Source organism: Macrotis lagotis, chromosome 4 (assembly GCF_037893015.1).
Source record: "Macrotis lagotis isolate mMagLag1 chromosome 4, bilby.v1.9.chrom.fasta, whole genome shotgun sequence".
NCBI lineage: Eukaryota > Metazoa > Chordata > Mammalia > Peramelemorphia > Peramelidae > Macrotis > Macrotis lagotis.
In genome coordinates, this window is record NC_133661.1 from 195,215,827 (window position 1) to 195,243,536 (window position 27,710).

At 34.0% G+C, this 27,710-nt stretch overlaps 1 protein-coding gene across 1 annotated transcript in view; it reads left to right on the plus strand.

Moving 5' to 3' along the window:
- Positions 1 to 27,710, plus strand: part of CDIN1 (CDAN1 interacting nuclease 1) — a 286,050-nt gene that overhangs the window by 56,485 nt on the left and 201,855 nt on the right. Inside the window, exons 2-3 of the mRNA XM_074235056.1 lie at positions 26,038 to 26,083; positions 26,961 to 27,025. Coding sequence (XP_074091157.1) covers positions 26,038 to 26,083; positions 26,961 to 27,025 — 111 coding nt within the window. The remainder of the gene's footprint in view (positions 1 to 26,037; positions 26,084 to 26,960; positions 27,026 to 27,710) is intronic.

The following is a 27,710-nucleotide window of genomic DNA, read 5'->3' on the forward strand; positions in this document are numbered from 1 at the left end:
AAAAGCTCTAGGAATGTGCTAGCTTCAATGCAGCCATTTTGTCTCCGTCCCAGTTCTCAAGCCTCTTCAACTTCCACTTTTTTTATGTTGTTTATAAAATTAGTATATTACTTAACCTCACAGACTTTTTGAGATTTTATGAGATTAACTATTAACAACACTTTTTAAATTAAAATGAAAATACAAAAATAAATGTTTTTAACATTTTTATTTTCTCTGTAATCTGTTCTCCTTTTTCATTCTTCTCCACTGCCATCTTAGAATTCCCTCTAGAAATCTTGGATCTCACACTACTTGTATAATCTTGGACAAATTAACTGATCTCTCTTGTCCTCTATTTTCTCAGATGTATAATAATTGGGTTGGATAAGGTGATTGCTAATAGTTTCTAATAGTGCTATGATTCTGTGGCTCCAGATAAATCCTTATTCACAGTCTCAGCATGGGCAAAGTCTCTGAGATCATTGGTGTTCGTCAGCAATGATGCATTGATATAAACTTTTAGACATTGCTGTATTCATTATCTTTAGAGTGACAGCCAAGACCACATTATTTCTGTATTTTCCCGTGTGTTTGGTGCAACAGAGTTTTCAGTGACCTTTATCTCTGACTAACAGAACAAGGATACTGTCCTTTTGTTCTTGTCTTGGAATCACTGATGATTGAACATTGTTGTTTTTTTTATAATAACATCTTTGTTAAATGCTCATGTCATCTAATTGAATGTTTATTCCATCCTTCCATATTCTTAATGAACTGGAACATTTCTCTTTATAAAGCAAGAGTGTTTTCTATTTCATAGGATAAGCAACCCAGTGTTTTAAGACTACAAATATCAGGAATATTGCTGTCTTACACACTTCATTGCATAAAATTACATCCTTCCTTTACTTTCAATCCTCCTTGCCTTCCTTCTCTGTAGTCAACTTGTCCATGTGGGTTGTTTTGTAGTTGAGGTTGAATAAGTCATTTAAAAATAGTATTTTTATATATTATTTTTCATATCTTTTCCTAAAACCATGAGCAATAAAATTTGCTTTAATAATGTTGTATCTAAATCCAACCACCCCTTGGGTTTTTAATTGCATAGAATAAAATGCTAGTAAAGATATCTAGAAAAATCTTTTTAGATATCTTTTTTATTCTTTTTCTTTCATTCCCAGGTTCAAATTCATAATCCATAACTTGTAGCTGTTAACTGTTTATAAGTTGGAGAAGGGCAGTGCCTGATAGAGTGATAATACTCAGAAAAACCTTAACTAGGCTGTTGACCTGGCCAGTACTGATTTTTCAAGGGCTCTCGGGAGATTTGGTTTAGTATAAGGGTTCCTGCAAAAGTAAATGAAATCCTTCAGTCTGTTGGATTTAGTGAGGCTATAAATTAGCCTTATGTTGAATGTATCTATGTTATTTTTTTTTCTTCCCATCTGACACACAATTCATTGAAAAGATGTCTACCTGTGAGCAAATGGAATTGTATAAGTGGCAAAGTTTAAATGGTTGATTTGAAAGTAATGTTTGTTTCAGCATGGGGCTGCCTACATTTGAACATCTTCAGGGTATCTTTGAAGGAAATATATTTTGGTCCTAATGAATATGTCCCAGACTCCAGAATAGGATTCAGAATATTTTGGTTGGCATTCTGCCAATCAGGCACAGATAGCACTTCCTTAGATGTAGTGCAATTCTGACTTCCCTAAGCACTTACAGCAGAGAAGGTAAATCTGTATGATTCCCAGTGATTTGGGTGAAAGTCAAGAGACATAGTCTTGATTCAGACAAGAGGATCAGCTTATGTTTCTCAGATCAGATTCAGGCTGTTTCCAATGCTTAGACTTCTTTAGGGTCTTTGACCATAGGCATATCCAAATTTGTGAAGAACAGAATACTAAAAATTGTTATAAAATTGTTATTGTTATAAATTGTTATATTGTTATAAAATTGGAAAGGATTTGAAGTTTGAGGATACAGGATTTCACTAGGGTGGAATTAACATTTTTTAAAATATGCATTAAGTATACTATTACAACCTAAGTATGGAAAGGAAATGTTTATTATCAGTAAATACATATTGCTTGCATTGAGTAATAGATGTATACTAGTCGATGTATAAAATAGATGTAGATATATACAACTACATAGATGAGTTGATGAATTGTATACAACTCTTTTGGAAAAATAAAGGTGAAAGTTCAAGACCTACAGTTCATTTTGACTTGGTTACCTCAATGCTAATACCTATTAAGCACATGACAATACTACAACTTCATTTTATTCAGTATTGTTCAGATATATGATATCATTGTGGCATAAAGCTTTGCTTATTGATATCCATATAGCTTACACCCCCTATAAATTCATTTCAGGGGTCTTCCCAAAGTGCTTAGGGAAGAGGGGTCTCCCTTTTGTTTTATTAGCTTCTTAAGCACACCTGTCCATCTGTCCAAAAATATAGCCTTTCCTTTTTGGCCACAGATTCCTTTAGATATATTTTTACACTACTTCTATATAATTCTTTGTCATGTGTTGCAATTTGCTTCTGCCCACCTTATGCCAATCTATTGCTTTTTGATTCTTGTATTCATTTCTTTAGATAGCATAATGTTTTTTGACTCATAGCACTTATAATACCACCAGAAAGATCATTGTTGTTCAGAAAAAATGGGCCTTTTTTAAAAGGAAGAAGTTTGAAGTCACTACAAAAAACTTTACAGTTTCTAAACTATAGTTCCACTTATTCTCCTTTTCCATTTCAACTCTAGGCTCAACTTACATTATCCATTTGAAACATCTGTCAGAGATGCTGTGCTGTATAGATTGTCCTTTCATCCACACATCATAGTCTCACCAATATATATTCTTTATGCATTGGTTTTATTCTGTGTAGATAATAAACATATTCTTGAAAGAGTATAAGATCTTTAAGAGACTCTGCAGTATTTTCCTTGTGGAATCATGATGACTTTGCTTAGTTGGGTTCCTTGCCATGCTTTCTTAAAACTCATTCTTATTTCTTCTATTTTGCATTGTTGTTTTCTGTAATATTTTACAAATTTACTTATATTAGCAGTTTCCTTTGCTTGCTTGATAAGGGGATTGATTATTTGTCAGCAGGAATGTTTTCTAGATTCTTTAAATCTTTATTATGTAGGTAAACTTAGATTGGTTAAATTTCCTTATGAAATTGTTCCAGTTGATGACTATGATTTTTTCATTGTCCATTTCCCACTAAGTAACTTGCTTAATTAGATTAATTAGGGTTAGATTTGTTTTAATTATATGCCTTATCTTTTAAAATCTTTTTTCTTTCATCTCTACATTAATTTTGATCTTTGATTCATCAAGATCATTTGACTATAGAGAGACAATTGATTCAGGAATGTCTCCAAAGCAGCAAATAACTCCCTATCTTTCTCTTAAAACATAATAAATTTCATTTTTGAGGATTATTTAAGCTTTCCTCTTGTCAAATTCCTCTCACTTTGCTTCTCGAAAATGGTATGCATGTAAAATCCTATAACCTTTGGCCTTCTTCAATACATTTGAGTTCGGTTTTCTACCATCTCTCCTTGTCCATGTCCACATTTTTAGTTAAGTCATTAAGTATCATGGTATATGTTGATTTAATTTGGAGGGTCTTATTTATTACCCTTTATTTTGTTGGTTAGAAATATGCTAACTTGTGCTTCTTCACATCTACTTACTATGAAAATGATGTCCTGGGATACTGAGGGATCTGGGAAAAGATTTCTGATTCATAAACAAGCATTATATTATGTTGTTTTGAAAACCAGCCATCCATTTAATAAAAGATAACATTTATATTGCTCTCCCAAGTTTGTAAATATCTTTTATCTCCATAATAACCTACGAGGAAGGTTTTTATAATCCCCATTTTTTTAAGATTGAGAAAACTGAGGTTGAGAAAGCTTATGGGACCTGCCTACAATCACACAGCTTGTGTCCAAGGCTGAATTTGAACTTCTGAATCTGGATCCATAAAAATCCATAAAAATAATTCTTCAGTAAATCAGAATTCCTAATGAACCAAAAATGCCTCTTTAGCCATCCATGTTAGATAACAGAACAGAGGCTTGTGGGGTTTTTTTAAATCTGACCATCTGAAGATTTATATACATGAGTTAAAAAAAACCATAAAAATATCTTTCAAATGGCCACTTTTAATAAAAATACCACATCACAGAATTGAAGATTATGGGATTTTAATCTAGCAGGTTCTTAGAGATCATTTAGCCCAATCTCTTTATTTTTCAATCTTTTGAGGGAGACTGATAAGTTTTAGACATAATTTAGTAAAGCAGTTTTAGAGTATGTTTGCCATACCTGTCCCATATTTCACCCACTATAAACTTTTTAGATCTCTATCAATAGGTTTTATTTTAAATTTATTCATGAGATATTAGTTTTTTGGTAGTATTTTGGACATTATGACCAATTAGAATTTTGGAACATCTACTGTACAATATAGCTAGCTGTTAGGTATGATGAATAGACAGATGGATAGATAATTAGATGGATGGATGAAGAGTGGCAAAGATCAAATGAAATGGGAGATATTTAATTTCATTAAAAATGAGGTTTCTGGGGGCAGCTAGGTGGCATAGTGGATAGAGCACCGGCCTTGGAGTCAGGAGAACCTGAATTCAAATCCGACCTCAGACACTTAATAATTACTTAGCCGTGTGGCCTTGGGCAAACCACTTAACCCCGTTGCCTTGAAAAAATCTAAAAAAAATGAGGTTTCCAACAAAAATTAGTGAGGAAATGAAACCTGAATGACTCTCATTGGGGAAGATTGGGGAAAAAACTGCCTTTTTTGGAGTCCTTAATCTTTAATTCCATTTTTATGCCTTTTCTCATTTACCTTGACTAAGGAAGAAACAGAGGAGGCAATTAGAAGAACATCATTTAAATTAGTTTTATTTGAAGGCTTCAGAAGTTAAGATGGTGCTTTTTCATATGTCTGTTAATAAAATCTATCAGGTATTCTCAAAATATTATGCTATGACCAAGAATTGAGAATATAAAAAGGCTTGTGGTTTAATTCAAACATTTTTAGTTCTATATGTGAAAGGCTTAATGCATTCTCAAATGTTCCATTTGTTGTCTTAACGCTCTCAGTAGCATTTATTATTAAAGTATGGAAACATGGGGTTTTGGGGTAGAGAGAAGATTGAAGAACTGTAATTTTTTTCCTTTCATGCTCATCTATGTACTGGGGGAAATTTGTTTTCTCTTGGGCATATCAAATAGCATGACTCTTTGACACAGGAAAAAGAAGAGCAAAACATTGACCATTCAAGAATGAATAAACTTTATCATTAATTGTTACTTGGAAATTTCAACAAATTCCATGATTTCAGTGATGAGAGTAACTCTTTACCTTGGTTTAGATTGCCATTTTTCTATGCCTACTTATACTGTGCAATATGTACCCTATCTTTCCAGCCAAAGTGTATTACTGTCTGTTCCCCACACTTTATCTTCTATCTCCCAACTCTATGTTTTCACACAGGCTACCCCCTTTATTCCATTCTCATGATGCTCCATACATGGAATGGCCGTCTCTCATCTTTTCCTTTCACCAATTCTTTTCTTCCTCTAAGGTTCAGTTCAGGTGCTACCTCCTGTGTCAAAAATGAAGCTTGCCTTGATCTCTTTTCCAGTTGTTAGTAGTCTTGTTTCTGAATTACTATTTGTTATTTTTATAGGTTGTTTTCTTCAATATAATGAAAGCTCTTGAATGCTAGGGGCTATTTAATTTTTATCTTTGTGGTACCAGTACCTAGCAAAATGCAATGGGCATAATAGGCTCTAAATTAATGATCTTTGCATTGAATTTCCATAAATCTTCCAATGGAACACCTGCCCAATGAGATAGGATCCTCTCTTCTTTTAATAATTGGGTGTACTAATATAAAATTCAGCAATTTATTCCTTATCACCTACTCTTAATGCATGAATAGACTGCTGTCTTTTCAGGTCACACGTTTCCTTGATGCTGTCTTTTATACCATTTTTCACATATATGTCATCAGTGATCATTTGAAACAGCCTATGTATACCTTCTTTGCATCATTCCATTGCCCTTTGATCACATTCAGTTTTGATTATTCTGGAAATGTATTCAGTGAGTCATAGGCATTTTGAATTACTTGTTTATTTATTTTTGATATGAAGTACTTTCAGTCAATGAAAGCATTATGTAGTTTCCTAAATATCAACCAGTTTGATTTATTCATACTTAATTTTAGGCCTAGTCAGTCACTTTTAAGAATTGTCCAAGATAAATAGATATCTACATATAGCTATTTATCTGTAGAGGTACATTGATGGACTAAATCTGTAGACTGTAGTAATTTGGTAAATATATTTTTTCTTATACATTATTTTTCCATTGTATATAGCCCTTAAGATCCTTAGGAGTTGTTGATCTCACCTTACAATATACTGAGCATTGTGGGGTTTAATTGACTTAGAACAACCTTCTACCTGAAACATCTGTAGATTTTCATTAGTGATAGGGACTTCTGTTTATAGTTTGCAAAAGACATTTTCCAATACATGAGTGAATAATTAAGTGATAATTTAATTCTTCTTTTTTTAATGCTTTCTAAATTGTTAAATAATGTTATCACTCTCTTTATGTTATAGAATCTTATATATTTTTATTACTTTTTAAATTAAATTTTATTTCATTTTCATAAAGATGCACCTTCTCTCCCTCCTACCTTTCCTCTCCCCAACCAAGAAAGTAAGAAAAGCAAAACCCATAACGAATATAAATAGTCAAATAAAACAAATTCTCATATTTGCCACATTGAAAAATTTTTTAAAATTGATTTCTGAGTTCATTACTTCTTTATCTGTAGGTGAATAGTACATTTCATCATGAACCCTCTGAAATTATGAATGGTTATTGTATTGATCAGAGTTCTTAAGCCTTTTTAAGTTGTCTTTACAAAATTACTGTTATTACATAAATTGTTCTTCTGATTCTACTTATTTCATTCTGCATCAGTTAATGCAAATCTTCTCAGATTTTTCTGAAACCATCCTCTTTATCATATCTTACACCACATTAGTAGTTCTTCATTGAATTCATAGACCAGAAATCATTCAGTCATTCCCCAATCAATGAACCTTGATTAGTTTTCAATTGTTTCCCACCACTGAAATAACTCCTAATTTTTTTTTGTATGATTGTGCCTTTCTTTCATCTTTTTGAGGGTATAAGACCTAGTAATGGTATTTCTGGGTCAAAAGATATGCACAATTTAATAATATTTTGGGAATAGTTCCAGGAATCTTGTTTTCTCTTCATGTATATGTATGTTCCTGATGATAATATAGATATTAGAACATAGGATTTTTGATCAATAGTTAATTCTTATCAGTATCCTTTTCTGTTCATCAATCGTGATCTCTTGCATTCTTTTTTGGAATCTTCTCCATTTGAATTATCTTAAAAATTAATTGTTGGTACCTGAGCATCCTTAAAATTGCATCTCTTCCAGGATGGGTTTTTTTTATCTTTATATCTGATGAAGTGCAATACTCTAGAAAAATTATTCATTTTGGTTTCATGTCACATTAATTTCTGAGAATTATGCCTATATGCCAGTCCTATAATAGACTAGCAGGTATTCACAAAAAAGCATCTTAGACTTGAACTACAGCTATATGAGCTACAACTACAGTGAAAAGAAGGAATATTTCCTCTCAGACCAAGCTGGATCATTATAATTATACAGTATTAAGTTTTAGGTTTTTAAAAATTATTCTTTTCTTTTATATTGCTTTCCTTGTTCTACTTAGAATTCTGCATCAGTTCATGTAAACTTTTCTTATGTCTTTCAAAATTCTACATATTCATTGATGCTATTTTTAAAGTTTTATTGATGTATTTTGTTTTTATATAATATACATTTACAGATTATTCCATTTTGTGAGATGTCACTGGTAGCAAAGTAAAAATAGTAAAGCTAAACTAATAATAAAGTGACCCCTTCAGAAAATGAATACAACCATAAGTCCCCCACTTTCTTTATTTGTTTTAAATGAACATCAATACGCTTTCTTTCTCTCTTACCTCTTCTGTCTGCCCCATTGAAAACAGAAAACAAATACTAATTTCTTATAACAATATACATAGTCAAAACACGTTCTCTCAGTGGGTGTATACAAAACTATATAGGTTTTGTTCTTAACCTTAAATTGAGAAGCATAAAGACTCTAACTACCAGGATAAGAACTTATTATGTGACAAAAACTGCTGGGGAAATTGGAAACTGTAGGAGAAATTAGATTTGAAACAAACACTTCACATTTTGTACAAAGATAAGCTCCAAATGAATGCATAATCTTGATGTTTATAATTTCTTTACTCCATTCGTATATCACAATTTGCTTAATCATTTCTCAATGTATGATTCCTCCCCCCACTCACTTTTACCTTTATTTTCAAATTTTTCTACCGCAGAAAGTATTCATTTTTAATATTTTAGCATATGTGGTACATTTATTTTCATTGTTGTCCTTTCGAGGACATATGCCTAGTTGGGAAAGCTATGAAACAAAAGGTAAAATGAGCTTTTTAGATACTTTATTTGCATAACTCGAGACTTCTTTCTAGAATAGTTGATTGGACCAACAGTTTAATATTGTGCTAACTACCCACAATGTTGACTATTTCTGTCTTTTGTTTTCTTTGCAGATTTCTTGGCAGAAAAAAATCTGCTTTTTTATTAATTTTACTGATTTGGAATATTTCACACAATTGCTAATAGTTTGCAATTCTTCTTCAGAGAATTATTTATTACTATCCTTTGACCATGTACCTTTTGAGAAATGGCTCATATTTTTTCTTTCATTTTCCTGTATTTCTTAGATTTCAGACCCTTGAGATGAGTTGATGTAAAGATTTTTTTATCCTAATTGAGGTATGCCACTGTTACTGAAGGTTCTTTTTTAAAAAGTGTTTTTCTTTTTTCAAAAATTCTTTTCTAATATAATTTTTTTTCCCTTTTCACCTACCACTAACCCATGGTATGTGGAGGTTTGGGGAAATACTAAACCTTTGGATTGTCTGAGCTTTGTAAAATAAAATAGGTTCTCACATTGGCTACATTCCCAAAAAATGCATCTCTTATTCTTCCTTTACCTGTTGAAAAGTAGTTAGCATCACTGGACCTCTGGAATCCAGGCTGATTATTATGTTGATCAGAATTTTTCAGTCTTTCACATTTTTAATTTTCACAATAGACATATAATATAAAATTTTCTGCTGCTTGTGACCATTTATCTTCATCAGTTCACTGAAGTCATCTCAAATCTCTCTAAAACTGTCTTTTGTTTAATTTCTTATATAATAATAGTTTTCTAGTACATTCATATTACATGTTTTATCATTCCTCATCAATTGATGAGTACCCTGTTTCCTTCCATGATTATTTGTTTGTATAAAAAGAAATGTCATAAATATCTTTTGGGCATATAAGATTCTTTCTTCTTTCTTTCAATAAGCCACGTAGCGATACTTATGTTAGAGGGAATGCACAGTTTAATGAATTCTGGAGCATAGTTTAATATTACTTTCCAGAATGACTGGAGCAAAATCACAGGTACACTAATTGTAGTACATCACTATATTTGTTTTTCCTTCAGTCCCTATAAACATTTGACATTTTCCTTTTGTCAACTTTGCCAATCCAGTGAATGATAAGTAAAATCTTTGGATTTTCTTTTCACATGGCTATAAATAGTTTAAATTTCTATCCTTAAGAATTGCTAGCTCATGGGGCGGCTAGGTTGTGCAGTGGATAGAGCACTGGCCCTGGAGTGAGGAGTACCAGAGTTCAAATGTGACCTCAGACACTTGATAATTACCTAGCTGTGTGGCCTTGGGCAAGCCACTTATAAACCCATTTGCCTTGAAAAAAACCTAAAAAAAAGAATTGCCAGCTCATATTCTTTAAAAATTTATCAATTGGGAAAATGGAGTTTTATTCTTGTAAATTTGTATCCATTCTCTAAATATCATGATAATAAAACTTCTCAGTATCTACCTGAAACCATCAACAAGCATTATATTCAATGGGGAGAGGCTAGAGACATTCCCAGTAAGATCAGGGGTGAAACAAGGATGCCCATTATTACCACTACCATTCAATATGTTAGCCTCACCAATAAGATAAGAAAAAGAAATTGAAGGAATTAGAATTCTCTCACTCTTTGCAGATGACATGAATGGTATCCCTAGAGAATCCCAAGAAATCGTCCAAAAATCTACTGATTAGCAATTTTAGCAAAGTTATAGGATATAAAATAAACCCTCATAAATCCTCAACTTTTCTGTATATGACTAGCAAGATACATAGGGAAGAGTTAGAAAGAGCAATCCCATTCAAAGTAACCTCAAACAATATAAAATTACCTGGGAGTCTATTTGCCAAGGCAGACTCAGAAACTTTTTGAAAACAATTACAAAACACTTCTCACACAAATTAAATCAGATTTAAATAACTGGACAAACATCAACTGCTCATGGATAGGTTGAGCTAATATAATAAAAATGACAATTCTACCAAAACTAAACTACCTGTTTAGTGCCCTACCAATCAAAATTCCAAAAAAATTACTTTAATGAGTCAGAAAAAGTACTAAGTAAATTCATATGGATTTCAAGAATTTCCAGGGATTTAATGAAAAAAGTGCACAAGTAGGTGGCTTAGCCCTACCTGATCTAAAATTATATTATAAAAGCATCAGTTATCGAAACTGTCTGGTATTGGCTAAGAAATAGAGTGGTGAACCAGTGGGATAGACTTAGGTACAATAACGGGAAATGATTATAGTAATCTGCTGTTTGATAAACCCAAAGAATCCAGCTATTGGGATAAAAACTCTCTTTGATAAAAACTACTGGGAAAATTGGTAGTGTGGAAGAAACTTAGATTAGATCAACACCTCACACCCTGTACCAAGATAAGATCTAAATGGATACAGGATTTAAATAGAAAAAAACAATATTATAAAGCAATCTAGAAGATCAAAGAGTAGTTTACCTGTCAGATCTATAGAAAGGGAAGCAGTTTATGACTGAGGAAGAGATGGAGAACATCACTAAAAACAAAGTAGATGATTTTGATTACATTAAATTAAAAACTTTTGCACAGCCAAAACCACTGTAACCAAGATAAAAAGAAATGTAGTAAATTGGGAAACAATCTTTACAACTAATGTTTCTGACAAAGGACTCATTTCTAAAATGTATAGAGAATTGAGTAAAATTTTTTTAAAAAAGCCATTCACCAGTTGACAAATGGTTAAAGGCTATGCAAAGGCAATTTATAGATGAGGAGATCAAAGCAATCCATAGTCATGTGAAAAATTGCTCTAAATCATTCCTTATTAAAGAAATGCAAATTAAAGCTTCTCTGAAGTACCACCTCACACCTCTCAGACTGGCCAATATGACCAGAAATCATAATGATCATTGTTGGAAGGGTTGTGGGAAATCTGAGACACTATTACATTGTTGGTGGAGCTTTGAACTCATTCAGCCTTTCTGGAGAGCACTTTGGAACTACGCCCAAAGGGCAACATAAATGTGCATACCCTTTGATCCAGCAATAGCACTACTGGGTCTATACCCTGAAGAGATGATGAAAAAGGGTAAAAACATCACTTGTACAAAAATATTCATAGCATCCCTGTGGTGGCAAAGAATTGGAAATCAAGTAAATGTCCTTCATTTGGGGAATGGCTTAACAAACTGGTGGTACATGTATGGAACACTATTGTTCTATTAGAACCAGGAGGTAAGGGAATTCAGGGAACCCTGGAGGGATTTGCATGAACTAATGCTGAGTGATATGAGCAGAACCAGAAAAACACTGTACACCCTAACAGCAACATGGAGGCAATGATCAACCTTGATGGACTCGCACATTCCATCAGTGCAACAATCAGGGACAATTTGGGGCTGTCTCCAATGGAGAATACCATCTGTATCCAGAGAAATTACAGTGGAGTTTGAACAAAGACCAAGGACTATTATCTTTAATTTAATTTAAAAAAAAAACAACCGATATCTTGTTGTCTGATCTTGCTATCTCTTATACTTTATGTTTCTTCCTTAAGGATATAATTTATCTCTCATAACATTCAATTTGGATCAATGTATACCATACAAACAATGTAGACTGGCAAATTGCCTTCTGTGGGGGGTGGGGGGAGGGAAGTAAGTTTAGGGGAAAATTGTAAAGCTCAAAATAAATGAAATCTTAAAAAAAAGCAAAAAAAAGAGAATAAGGCTTTTGACAAAGAAGCATGCCTCAAAGATTTTTTCTAAGTTTCATGAAGATATAATCCTTTTTATTATTGTGATATTATGTGCTTTTCAACTTTATTTATAAAAAATTTTCTCTCCAAGTTCAAATAAAATTCATCTCTTATCTACCTAAAACCTTTCTCAATTTTCATACTTCCTATTGCTCCAACTCCAAATTCCCTTGCATTTATTTTATTTAACTCTTGTATATTCATAGTTTAAAGCTGTGTAATAGGCATAAGATATGATTCCACAGTATAGTATGGGTGAAATACTCATCAATACTCATCTTTCTAATTTCTACTGCATTGTTCCTTATTGATTTTCATTCTAGTTTTTAAGACAGTCTATAAGTATGTTCCAATATTTCCTTTTATTTTTTTGGCAAGGCAGTAGGTTAAGTGACTTGCCTAAAGTCACAGAACTTCTAAGTATCAAGTGACTGAGGTCAGACTTGAATTCAGGTTTTTCTTGACTCCAGGACTGGTGCTCTATCCACTGTATCGCCTAGCTGCTCCCATATTTCCTAAAAAATTAATAGAAATTCACAATCTTTTTCACTAATTAATTAGTTAAATCTGAGCCTCTACCTCAGTTTATAAAATGAATTGGGGAAGCCTCTTTCCCCATAAATAATTCTCTTTCTCTTTCTTAATCCCTCTAGAAATAGAGGCTTAAATGACCACTGAAGTTATGGGCTATTCAATTTATCCTTTTCAAAACTCACTACACCAATCTGTTTTCCTTTATCTTACCTACACTTTAGCTTAACTTCAGCTGAATTTAAGATTGTGTGGGATAGTAGAATTAATATTATCTTAGGAGTTAGAAGACCTGGGTTTCATCTTATGTCTGCAGTCATTTAGGTTCTCTGTTGCTTGAGGTAAATCACTTAACATCCACATCATAAATTTATGAGGTACATACAGCAAATCAAAACTCTATTGACTTCCCTGTTTCTTGTAGGGTCTCTTTTAGTTTTACATCTGTGATCCTACAAGGGTCCAATTCATGTATTATACATATTTGAAATGTTAATGGAATTAGTTTCTCTAGATGAATGAGGGGATTACCCTAAACATAAGATTGTTTAAATGTTATTTTACTTTATTTTTTCTAATTACATGCAAAGATAATTTTCAACATTCATGTTTTTATAGAATTTTGAGTTCCACATTTTTAAAATTTTCCTTCCTTTCCTCCCATCTCCCCACAACAGCAAGAAATCTGATATAAGTTATATAAGTAGAGGCATGTTTAACATATTTCCATTTTATTCCTGTTATCAAAGAAGAATCAGAACTAAAGAGAAAAAACATAAAACAAGTTATTAAAAAATGAAAATAATATGCTTTGGTCTGCATTCAGCCTCCACAGTTTTTATCTGGATATAGATGGGATTTTCTACAGCATCATAAAATGGTCTTTTGTTTAAGAAGAGTCTTTTTTTTAGGGTTTTTTTTTTGCAAGGCAAACAGGGTTAAGTGGCTTGCCCAAGGCCACACAGCTATGTAATTATTAAGTATCTGAGACCAGATTTGAACCCAGGTACTCCTGACTCCAGGGCCAGTGCTTTATCCACTATATATCCACTGTAAGAAAGCATGGTTTCATAGGTGGTAACCTAGCTGCCCCTAAGAAGAGTCTTAAGAATTCTTTTTTTAAAAAAATAAATTTTATTTTCCAACTACATTTAAAGATAGTTTTCAATAATCATTTTTTGGGGGTAAAGTTCCGAGTTCAACATTTCTCTGCCTCTCCCTTCCCTTCCCCCCTACCCCCCAGACAGAAAGTAATCTAATAGAGGATATACATACCAACCATGTTAAACACATCTCCCTATTAATCAAAAAATTGAAAAATGCTTTGGTTTTCACTTGGTTCAGACTCCACAGTTCCCTTTCTGGATGTGAATGGCATTTTCTTTTCTTTTTTTTTTTTTTAGGTTTTTTTTTTTTTTTTGCAAGGCACATGGGGTTAAGTGGCTTGCCCAAGGCCACACAGCTAGGTAATTATTAAGTGTCTTAGACCGGATTTGAACCCAGGTACTCCTGACTCCAGGGCCGGTGCTTTATCCACTGCGCCACCTAGCCACCTCTGAATGGCATTTTCTAACACAAGTCCTTTAGAATTGTTCTCAATTGTCCTGTGCTGCTGAGAAGAGCAAGTCCATCACAGTTGATCATCATCATACAATACTGCTGTTAATATGTATAATGTTCTTTTGGTACTACTCACTTCACTAAGTATCAGTTCTTGCATTTCTTTCCAGGTTTTTTCTGAAGTCTGGCTACTCTTGCTTAGAGAACAATAGTAGTAGAACAATTTTCATACCATTCATATATAACAATTTATTTAGTCATTCTTCAATTGATGGGTATCCCTTCAATTTCCAATTCTTTGCCACTTCAAAAAGAGCTTCTATAAATATTTTGTAGGACGTTTTACCCTTTCTTATGTTCTTTTCTGGAATACTGAGGTATTGCTGGATCAAAGGGTATGTACAGTTTATTGCCCTTTGGTTCTACTTCCAGATTGTTCTTCAGAAAGGTTGGGTAAGTTGGACTAACTCATTAATGTGCCAGTTTTTCCACATGCCCTTCAACATCGGTCATTTTCTTTTTTGTCATATTGACCAATTTGCTAGGTGTTAAAACAATAACCTGTAACTTGAGTTCTGAACCTTCAGTTCAGAAAAACTTTAAATTTTTGATAACTATTTGGCACAGAAGATGCATGCCAGACCAGGAGTCAGGAAGACCCATTTTCCAGAATTTCTATTTGACCTCAGACATTTATTAGCTGTGTGACTAATGGACAAGTTATAAACCCTCTTTGCCTCATTTCCTCATTTGTAATGTGAACTGAATAAGGAAATGGCAAACCACTCCAGTATCTTTGCCTAGAAAATCCAAATGAGTTCATAAAGCGTCAGATATGACCGAAACAACTAAACAACAAATTTCAATTTAATCAACTTTTTGTGTAGTACTATTTATTTTATTTTATGCAATTGCAAACATTTTTAAGGAATTCATAGTATCACCAGAGTTCCAAAGGGATCCATGATATACACAAAAAAACTGAATTTATGCCATATTGAGGTTGCTAGTAATCCCAGACCTGTTCTATTTGGTTTGTATAAAGTGTAATCACTTCAAAAGTAAACATAAATAATGTTCAATTGTACTTTGGTAATGATGTTGATAAAACTCTGTTCACATGTTACAAAACTTTTTGTCATCCCTTCTTAAAATTTTTTTATGGTGATGTTAAGTTCAGATAAATGAGACTAAAAATGTAAAAAATAATAGGTTTTCTCATAATGTAAATTTATTCATCTATCAAAAGAAGAAATTAGATGGAATCACTGTAAGAAAGCATTGGTTTCATAAAATTTAAGATACTGAAGGTAAACATTTTGTGAAAATATATATATATATATATATTTATATTGAGTTGGAAGTTACTGTAATCATTTGGGAAATAGTGAAAAGTCTGAACTTGCAAGAGAAATTTAATATCTGTTAGATAGATTAGTGCTTTCTTTATTTGATTTATAATGTATGATTTCCTCTGAAGAACTGATACCTAAATTTAATTAAAAGTGGGAGAATAGGTACTTATAAATCTAATTATTGAGGCAACCAAATAAAATAGAGTTTTGGAGTTGAGCAACATCTAAGAAACATCTAGTCCATGACTCTTATTTTAAAGCTGCAGAAATTGAGATATAGAGTATAAGTGACATGTCCAAGGTGACATGGGCAGTTAGTGACAAAGGCAGAATTAGAATACAGGTTTTCTGAGTAGGTATTTCGATTTTTTTTTCCTTTTAAAACAAATTCATATTCAGGCAAAACTAATTCTCACATTGGCTATACCCAAATATGTGTGATTATCTCATCACCTCACTGTTAGGAGGTGAATTGCAATTTTACCATTGATGATCTAGAATCATGTTTGGTTATGGTTAATCTGAGTCTTTAAATCTTCAAAGTTGTTCGTTTTTTATAATGTTGTTGTTATTTTATAAATTGTTTTCCTGGTTCTCCTCTTCACTCTGAATCAATTCATAAAAACTTCTCAAGGTTCCTTAGAGTACCTAAAAACAAGTTAATGCCTGTGACTCAGTAGATAAATTCTGCTAAAGGAGTCACATTGAATTGGAAGGTTAAATATATGGGATTTGAACATAGAGCTGACTAATTCTAAGCTCTGAATATAAACTAAACACCATGGTGCCTCCTGGATAAGTTGCTATGACTATAACTATTTCTTGAATGAATAAATTATTGAAGCCATTTATGTGTACATATATGTGTATACATGTTATTTAATTCAGTAGATTTTTATTAAACTGCTATAATATGCAAAACATAAGGCTAGATGCTGGAGGTAGATACAAAGAAAGAAAAAAAACACATTTCACTTTTCCTTCCAGTGTCTCAGTTTCTGCATCTATAGAATGAAAAATGTAGATTGTATGATATCTTAGTTGTTTCCCCTTTAATCCCTACCCTGAATCATTTTACATTCTCTTTGAGTCTAGCCTATAAATATATAGTTAACTACAAGAGCAACTAGGTGGTGCAGCAGATAGGTTGGACCTGCAGTTAGGAAGACTTGAATTCAGCTGTGATCTCAAGACATTAACTATGTGGCCCTGGGCTAGTCACTTAACACTTTATCTCCGTTTTCTCATCTGTAAAATGAGATGGAGAAGGAAATGGAAAACCACTCCAGTATCTTTGCCAATAAAATCCCAAATAGAGTTGCTAAGAATTGGACATGACTGAAATAACTGAACAACAACAAAATACAAAGTACTCACTCTAAGGTCATACTTAAGACCTTTTTAAGTAAAAAGAGAGATAATGAGAGTACTGGTTTTGGGTTCTGTTTATGATTTAAATCCTCATTCTGTTACTTTAATACCAGAATTGGCCAGGGCAAGTCACTTCATTTTGTGTGTTCCCATAAATCTAATGATATTTTCTGATTGCAATATAAATAAATTGTTGTTCTGTGAAATGAAACTGAGTTTCTAGATTCAGAATTTAAATCTGAAATTTTAAAATAACAAGGAATTTGGTCCTTTCCACTTACAAAAATTTGTTCTGCTATTTTAATGATAGAAGATGCCAAATATTCTGTAACAGGTTATAGAATATAGACGTAGAGAAATAGTAAGATATATTGGAAGGAATATTGGATTTTGGCATTAGAAATCCTGGGTTTGAATTTCATCACTGTTAACTTCTTACCATTGTGACCTGTGATAAATTCATTGACCTTTTTTTTGTAACTCAGTGTTTGTGTCTGTTAAGTGAAAGGTTCAGGCTCCATAATCCTTAAGTCCCAGGTACAATATTCTATATCTTTTGATCCTGATGCTATTATTTTCTTTTTGTGGAATGAGGTCTCTCTATGACTGCTCCAGCCGCTAAGAACTTTAAAAGATTTGGTTTCATCCACCCCTCCATCCCCACCTCTTAATCTTGTAATACTACAAAGAATTGTCACTTTGTTTCTTTGAATCTTTGGTAAAGACAAATGCTCTTCACTGATAAAGGAACATTTTTATGATTCATGGAAACCAAATGCTTAAGAGGCAGTTCAGCTCACCCCCTTTTAATCTGGGCATAGTGATGCTCTCACATCTCTTCTCTGTTGGGGTCATAAGGACTGAGGAGAGGAAAAACTTTGTTTTCTTGATGTCTTGGCCTCTTAACCATAGGTTAGAAAATTATGGTGAATAATATTAAATTTAAGGAAAATGAATATTTTTAGCATGTAATCCTTTTTGTAGGGAGGTCAAATCAGAATCTGATCAGAGGAACTAAGCAGTTCTTGTGTCCCTGACATTTTTTTTAAACTTTTTTTTTAATTGAGCTTTTGTTTCTACAAATAAATGTCTTTTCCTAAATAATCTTTTTATGTTTATTCCAGAATCAGTTGGATCAGGTTAGTACGTTGTAGAAATAAAAATAGGAAATTCCATTTGATATTTGCAAATGTACCCTGTACATTTTATGGTACTCTTTCTTATTTTTGAGGCATCATCCATCATCCCTAAAAGTTTTTTCTTCTTTTTATTAAGTAGATTATTTTTCCTTATTTATTTATTTTTCAATTCATATAAAGATAGTTTTCAATAGTCATCCTTTTGCAAGTTTTTGAGTTCCACTTTTTTCTACCCTCCCTTCCCACTCCTCTCCCCATTGCAGCAAACAATCTGATATAAGTTGTATATGTAAAATCACATTTAATATATTATAAATATATTATTTATTTACTTTGTTATTTATATATGATAGAATATCATTTATTACTTATTTTATATTATTAGGTACTATGTTTTGTTTCTTATATTATTAACATTATGAGATTAATTTCAATTTTTTAAACTATCCCATTTAAAAGTAATAATTATATGGCAGATAAGTTTCCCCTTCTCTATTTTAGTTACAGCTGACAGAAAAGTATTATGTATTCTTTTGGATTGATACTTTCCCTCCACCCCTTACATGCCACCTTCACCTATTATTTTGTATGAATGAGGAAAAATTTCCCAACATTTCTAAATGTGATTCTTTTGGAGTCAGTTTATCTTTCACTTTTTTGTGTCATGGTGACAGCTTTTCTGAATGTCACACTGAATTTAATATGACATCTCAGAAGATTTTTTTTTTTACCATGTTAGCCTTTACATTTGCTTCTTTGATTGTTTTTTTTAAAGTTCTTTATTAGGTAATTCCTACAATACATGTTCTTCTACTTATGCCTATCTTACTGATTTTGATTTGAGTTTTTGAACAAAAACATCATGCTAGCTTCAAGACAGAGGGAAAACAAGCAGAAACAAGGAGGTCAGTTTGTTATGGAGAATAGCATTACTTTCTCTCTGGGGGGTAGAGAAATGTTGAACTCGGAACTTTACCTCAAAAATTTTGTCTGAGGTTACTTTGAATGGGATTTCTCTTTCTAGCTCTTCCTGCTGTTTCTTGCTAGACATATATAGAAAAGTTGAGGATTTATGAGGGTTTATTTTATAACCTGCAAGTTTGCTAAAATTGCTAATTGTTTCCAGTAGTTTTTTTAGATGATTTCTTGGAATTCTCTAGGTAGACCATCATGTCATCTGCAAAGAGTGAGAGTTTTATCTCTTCCTTCCCACTTCTAATTCCTTTAATTTCTTTTTCTTCTCTAATTGCTGATGCTAACATTTCTAATACAATATTGAATAGTAGTGGTGATAATGGGCACCCTTGTTTGACCCCTGATCTTATTGGGAATGCCTCTAGCCTCTCCCCATTGAATATAATGCTTGTTGATGGTTTCAGATAGATAATGCTAATTATTTTAAGGAACAGTCCATTTATTCCTACACTCTCTAGTGTTTTTAATAGGAATGGATGCTGTATTTTGTCAAAAGCTTTTTCAGCATCTATTGATATGATCTTATGATTTCTGATAGGTTTGTTGTTGATATAATTGAGTATACTAACAGTTTTCCTAATATTGAACCAACCCTGCATTCCTGGAATAAATCCGACTTGATCATAATGTATTATCCTAGTGATGACTTGTAATCGTTTTGCTAAGATTTTATTTAGGATTTTTGCATCTATATTCATCAGGGAGATAGGTCTATAATTTTCTTTCTCTGTTTTAACTGTTCCTGGTTTAGGTAACAGTACCATATTGGTTTCATAGAAAGAGTTAGGCAGACTTCCATCTTTCCCTATTTTTCAAAAGAGCTTATATAGGATTGGAACCAATTGTTCCTTAAATGTTTGGTAGAATTCACTTGTGAATCCATCAGGCCGTGGAGATTTTTTTTAGGGAGTTCACTAATGGCTTGTTGAATTTCTTTTTCTGAGATAGGGTTGTTTAGGTATTTAATCTCTTCTTCCTTTAACATGGGCAACTTATATTTTTGTAAATATTCATCCATTTCACTTAGATTATCAAATTTATTGACATAGAGTTGGGCAAAATAATTTCGAATTATTACTTTAATTTCCTCCTCATTGGTGGTGAGTTCACCTTTTTCATTTATGATACTAGCAATTTGGTTTTCTTCTTTTTTTTAATCAAATTGACCAGAGGTTTATCAATTTCATTGGTTTTTTCATAATACCAACTTTTGGTTTTATTTATTAATTCAGTAGTTTTTTTGCTTTCAATTTTATTAATTTCTCCTTTAATTTTTAGAATTTCTAATTTCGTACTTAGTTGGGGATTTTTGATTTGTTCTTTCTCTAATTTTTTTAGTTGCATGTTTAGTTCATTGATTTCCTCTTTCTCCAATTTATTCATATAAGCATTTAGAGCTATAATATATCCCCTGAGAGTTGGTTTGAATGAATCCCATAGGTTTTGATATGTTGTTTCATTATTTTCATTATCTAGCATAAAATGGTTCTTTCTATAATTTGTTTTTTGGTCCACTCATTTCTTAAAATGAGCTTATTCAGTTTCCAATTTGTTCTGGATCTATATCTCCTTGGCCCAGTATTGCATATGACTTTTATTGCATTGTGATCTGAGAAAGATATATTCAACTATTTCTGCCTTTCTGCAGTTGATCATTAGGTTTCTATGTCCTAGTACATGGTCAATTTTTGTATAAGTTCCATGTACTGCAGAGAAAACGGTATATTCCTTTCTATCCCCATTCAGTTTCCTCCATAAGTCTACCATATCTAATTTTTCTAACAATCTATTTACCTCCCTAATTTCTTTCTTGTTTGTTTTATGATTTGATTTATCTAGATCTGATAGCAGGAGGTTGAGGTCTCCCACTAGTAGAGTTTTGCTGTCTATGTCTTCCTGTAATTCTTTCAGCTTCTCCTCTAAGAATTTGGGTGCTGTCCCACTGGGTACATATATATTCAATATTGAAATGACTTTATTGTCTATGGTACCTTTTAGGAGGATAAAGTTTCCTTCCTTATCTCTTTTAATGCTATCTATTTTTGCTGCTGCTTTGTCTGAGATAAGGATTGCTACCCCTGCTCTTTTTACTTCAGTTGAAGCAAAATATATTTTGCTCCAACCTTTTACCTTTACTCTATGTGTATCTCTCTGCTTCAAATGAGTTTTTTGTAAGCAGCATATTGTAGGATTCTGGTTTTTAATCCACTCTGCTATTTGCTTACATTTTAAAGGAGAGTTCATCCCATTCACATTCAAGGTTATGATTACTAATTCTTTATTGCCCTCCCTGCTATCTTCCCTCTGTTTGTATTTTTCCCCCTTTCCCCCCCTTTTATACATATTCCCCAGTCTTTTGTTTCTGAAAACCACCCCATTCAGTGTGTTTGCCCTCCTATATCATGCCCTCCCATTTCTTTCCACTTTCCCTTTTACCCTTTTCCTTTCCCTTCCTTTTGTTATTTCCCCTTATTTCCCCCACTCCCCTTCCCTTTTTCTGCCCCCCTCCCCTTTTCCCCTTTTAATACTTGAAAGGTTAGAAGTTTTATAAGTTAACTGAGTATGTGTAGGTTGACTTTAAGCCAAGTCTGATGAGAAGAAGATTCAGGTGTTTCTCCTCTGCTCCCTTCTTCCCCACTATTACCATAGGTTTTTTGTACCTCTTAGTGTAATGAGATTTACCCCCATTCAATCCCTCCCTCCTCCCATCTCTTTCCTGTGCCCCTTTTTAGGGCAGTAGTATTTTTTTTAGATCATTCTAAGTCATAGAAAATTCTAAGTGTCTGTCCCTTTTAGTTCTGTATATTCTATTGAATAGAGTCAAAATTCCTGAGAGTTATTAGATTTTTTCTCCCAAGTGGGGTTAAAGCCAGTTACCTCCCATTAGATAGTAGTCTCATGGATAGGTCATGAATATCATTTCTGGCTAGGTGTATTCTCTCTCTTAGAGTTAGATTTCTCAAGGTTTATGAGAATCTTTTTTTTTTTTACCCCCATGCTGGGATATAGCCAGTTTCAACTTACTGGATTGCAATTTTTTTTCCTTTTACCGCCCCCCCCCTTTTTTTTACCGTTGCATGTGTCTCTTGAACCTCCTGTTTGATGCCCAAATTTTCTGTTTAGCTCTGGTCTTTTCATCAGAAATTTTTGGAATCTTCCATTTTGTTAAATGTCCTTCTTTTTCCCTGCAAGAGAAGGCTCAGCTTTGCAGGAAAGTAGATTCTTGGCTGCATTCCAAGATCCCATGCTCTTCAAAATATCTCGTTCCAGGCCCTTCGATCCCTTAAAGTTGATGCAGCCAGGTCCTGCATGATCCTTACTGTGGCTCCTTGATATTTAAATTGTTTCTTTCTGCCTGCTTGCAGGATTTTCTCTTTTATCTGATAGTTCTGCAGTTTGACCTCAACATTCCTTGGTGTTTTCATTTTAGGATCTTTTTCTGGTGGGGACCGATGTACTCTTTCAATAACTACTTTGCCCTCCGATTCCATGATATCAGGGTAGTTTTCCATCACTAGATCCTGTAATATTAAGTCCAGGCTTTTTTTCTCTTCAATGTTTTCAGGAAGTCCTATAATTTTCAGGTTGCCCCTCCTCGATCTAGTCTTGACGTCAGTGGTTTTGTTGATGAGGTATTTTATATTTGCTTCTAGTTTTTCTAGTTTTTGATTTTGTTTAACTGACTCTTGCTGTCTCATGGAGTCATTAGTTTCTGTAGACTTCATTCTTTTTGGGGGGGGGAGTTTTCTTAACCTTTTGCAACTCCTTTTCTAATTGGTCAGTTATACTTTTGAAAGAGCTTTCCATTTGACCAATAGAGGTTTTGAGAGAATTAATTTCTTTTTGCATTTGCCCATTTGAAGATCTTAGAGATTTGTTTTTTTGTTGCAAGGTATTGTCTCCCCCAAATTTTGTAGTTGATTTTTAAACTCCTTCCTTATTTCTTCAAAGAAGTCTTTCTGTGCTGAAGACCAGATTGTATTCTCCCCAGAGGTTCCAGGTCTCTCTGAGTTAGTGTCTTTCACTTCCAAGAATTTTTCTATGGATCCACCTTTCCTCTGACCCTTCCTCATTTTGCTGAGACCTGAGTTTTGGAGGGGTTGGTTCACAGGGGCTTGGGATCGCTAAAGGCTTTACTCACTGAGTGAAGTTTCTCTGGCTGGCCAGTAGGAGGTGCTGGTTGCTTTCTCTGGAGTGTCTGTGATCTTGGTTGAGGCCCTCTCCTTTTCCTTGAAGGGAGGAGTTGGAGGTATTGAATTCTGTTGGCTTCAATCAGTGGTGGGCTTTACCCTGGCCTGAGGTCATTCCTCAGCTGGGCTGGTTCTTCTGCTCACACACCTGGGCCTGAGGCAGAAGTAGTTTGCATTTGTTTGTTAGGGGAGAAGTCTGAATTGTAATGGGACTCAGACCAGAGGAGCCCAAGGATGGTGTCCACAGCTCCCCTGCTCCAGAATTTCCCCCCCCAGCCCTGTCCAAGATCTCCAGGGGGACAGCTCCCACACCATCGCCTCTGCTCCCCTCCAGACTCACGACCCCGTGGTCTAGCCCCACCTCTGATCTAGCAGGTCCAGCTCTCAGGCCCTCAGACTCCTGGTTCCAATTCAGCTGCTAGTCTGGTTGATCGGGGCTGATCTTCCCTCTGGGCCCAGACTCACCCGCCCAAATTCAGCCACAGCTCCTGCTGGAGACAAGTCCCGAGGTAGATGTTCTTTCTTCTGGCTTTTCTTTCTGGGTTTTTTTGAGTCAGATTTCTTCTAAGAGCTTTGTTTCACATGGTAGATGGGGAAGAGATCAGGAGACTTTAGAACTGTGCCTGTCTTCTCTCCGCCATCTTGGCCGGAAGTCTTAACTTTTCATTTCTAACCACTTATTTCTTCACTGATACTTTTCTCAAACTGTTTGCACACACACACACACACACACACAATCCAAAGATACAGACACACACAGACACACAGATACACACACGGAGACAAACAAGAGATACACATATACAGGCACACAGGACAACCACAACTTTTCTTTTTATCCATTATTTAGCTTCTTTCCATCCAGTCTCTTGGCTGCTAATGTTCCTATTACCAAATCAACACTTACTAGCACTTTCATTTAAATACAGTTCATAGAATTTGTCATTCTATCTACAGCAAAAAGGGATATTCAGGAATGTACATGTAGTGGGGAGGATTAGTCACCAAAAATATCTAACTACTTTGTTTTATGCTGTAGGTTAGAATGATTTTACCTTAATTTCCCCATCATTTGGACATAAATTTATAGGATATCTTTGTGAGCTTGTGGATATAAGTTAAATGGGGTATTTAGGATGGTTTTAGGATTGTTCTTTTTGAAGAAAAAGAATTGTTTGATGTCTTTTATGAATTTGGACTTGATAGTGCCTAATTAGTTTAGGATTATTCATCTCCCTTAGTGGTGCTCTGGTTTTCCTTGTTTTTTTTTTTTTTTTTTTTTTTTTGCTAGGCAGTTGTAATTACTTTGTTATTTTCATATCAACTGGCATTGGTAGACAGTCTTGAAGCCAGATCCATGATGCCACACTGCTGGGTGATCATTTTAAAAGTGCACGCGCATGCGCGCACACACACACACACACACACACACACACACTTATATATACACAAACACAAATACACATACACATACAAACCCAGATCCATTATGTTAGTTGATAAAGAAGTATATTTCCATCACTTTTGTTTCTTAATCACAAAATTATCTGTGATGAGTTTTAAGAGAAGTTGCTTTCTTAAAAGACAAAATTTTAATTATTCATAGTGCTTTACTGTACCATAAAAGTCGATTTATTTGCACTGTAATTTGTTCAAGTTGCATCTGGTAGGAAAATATTTCAGAAGTAATTAATTGTAGTCAACATGCAATGAGGTAGATATATCCACTGGAGGACAATTGGAAGCAGGAGCAGTGGAGTATTGATTGCCTTTTAAAGAAGAAGAAGGGGAAAAAAAAGAAAACTTGTCCCATTTCTAAATGTTAACAATTCAGAGAGAAAAATTCCCACTTGGGAAGAATGTTTTCCAGGTTGCTTCCCTGCCAGGTGTTTGACATTGAGTGCAGTCTTAGATGAATGAGGCTTATGGCAGCCTTTGGAAATGACCGACTCCTGGGAGTCTCAGCTTCCTGCTGTGAAAGTTTCTATTTTCAAAGCACATCAGTTTCAGTGGGAATGTTCCAGTGGTCCCATATGCTGTTTCTAACGGAGAGCTAAGTTTCTCTCCTGAATCCTAGACAGCTCCTGAAGAGGTTCCCTGGCTGCTAACAAAATGAATTTCAATATGTTACCAATGAATAAACGCGTGTTCCCAACCACTAGTGCAACTGAAGCCCCATCAATTATTAATAGAAACATAGTTTGTTTTTGTTTCTTGGGGGTCCCTTTTAGCACCAAGATGGCTTGGGTGGGTTCTAAAGCAGAAACAAGAACAAAAAAATCACAGAGAAAGAAGGAAAAATCTCAACCCAAACAATATGCTAGTTGGCTTTGAAACTAGCTGTATTTTCCCTCTTTGCCTTTTTCTCTCTCCTTGACCTAGCAGCAGGAAGCCTTTGTCTGAGGTGTTCATCTGGAACAACTTTTCCACACTTGTTTTCATGTTCTGTTAGATTACAGGGCAGCAGGCCTACGTTTGAAGCTCTTTTCCCTTTTGTTTCTTTGCAGTGCACTCCAGTAATTAACTTTGTCCTTCTTTTATTTGTTCCAGTCAATCGCAGTCCACTCTGCTGAGCATCTTCTCCCAGGAGTACCAGGTTAGAAGTTTTCTCCTTTGTGAGGGTTGACAGGTGCCTAATTGAATGATGAATGTCCCTTTATTTCTTTGTAATTGAACTGCCAGCTTTCTGATTGGGTTGGAGGATGTTCTCTTTTCCACATCAAGCGCCGCCTGAGTCTCAGTGGATGCCTGCCAAGCCTACCCATCCATCTGTCTAATAACATCTAGCCTTTGCTTATTTGGTGGACCTGTAATAAATTATGCTAAACCATTATTATTCTGACAATAATAATTTCCCAGTGTTGCGTGGTTCCATGTGCTAAATGTTTGCTGACTTGCACTGTCAGGGCTGCTTTCCATTGCTGACAGAGATGATGATAAATGACCATTGCCGGAGTGGCAGAAGGCAAGAGAGGCAGAAAATGGAGTCATTTATCATGAGATGACAGGTGTCAGTCAAGTGGCAAGTCTCTATGGAATTACTTTTTGTAGTTTTCAAATAAGTTGTTTTTAAGCAATGTTCTTCTCCGTTAAAAATGGCAGTCAGATTGTAGAACTCGAGTGTAGGGGACTTGGATGGAATTGGATTTAGGGGAAATTAATACAAGGGTTGGAAGAGGGAACAAGTTCTTCTTTGCCCTCTGCAACCCTAAGCAAACTTATTTAGATTCAATTACAATGACCCTTCTGGCTTTTACATATATAGTACACTCTGGTACAGTCTAGAGACATACCTGCCAACAGACAGAGGAAAAAATGCCTTGGTTCATAGAACCCTAAGGAAAAAAAAAACACCATCTGCAACTAAGTTCTCCAACTTTTGCTCGTGGTGTGTTGGGATGGGTGATCAACAAATATGTTCTTCCCAACCTGAACTGAAGACAGCATAACAATTTTTTTTTTGTTTGTTTCAGAAACATATAAAGAGAACACATGCTAAACATCATACTGTGGAGGCTATCGAAACTTATTACCAAAGGTATGACCTGCCTACCCCACTAGAGGGTATCCTAGCACCTACTAATTGTAATAATAATTATGAATAAATTAGGTCATTAAATTAATTTCCTATATAATGTCCCAAGACATTTTTATTCAAGCCTCAGTTATATGTAAGTTTATTTGCCCCGATTCCTAAATACTTTCTTTTGAAAATATAAGTAAAGTGGTAAAGCTGATCTAGGGGATAGAATGGGGATGTATATCTAAATATGAATATGTCTATAGAAAATATATACAAACTATGAAATATCTATTGGTCTTAAATATATGAAATGATATGAAGCATATGTGTAATGTATATGTGTAAATATATGTAAATATTTGTGGATGGGCAGATAAATTGTCTTTAAGCTCACAAAGTTTAATAAGCATTTTTGAAAGTAAAAATGAGTTATTGTAAAAAGTATTGTGCTACCTCAGAGGCTCTGGCCTAGGCATTTTAAGAAAGGAAGGTGTGATATATATATATATCATATGAAAATATAAGATACACATTTCCCCATCTTCTTTCAGATTCCAGAGAGTATTTTTATTTTAGACCAATTTCTTATAAGAACAAATTTCAAACACCTGCATTTTAAAAAAAATAAATAAAGCCATACAGGGAACCTCACTAAAATGTTATTATATAAAGCATTACTCTTTTTTTGCAATTGTAATTA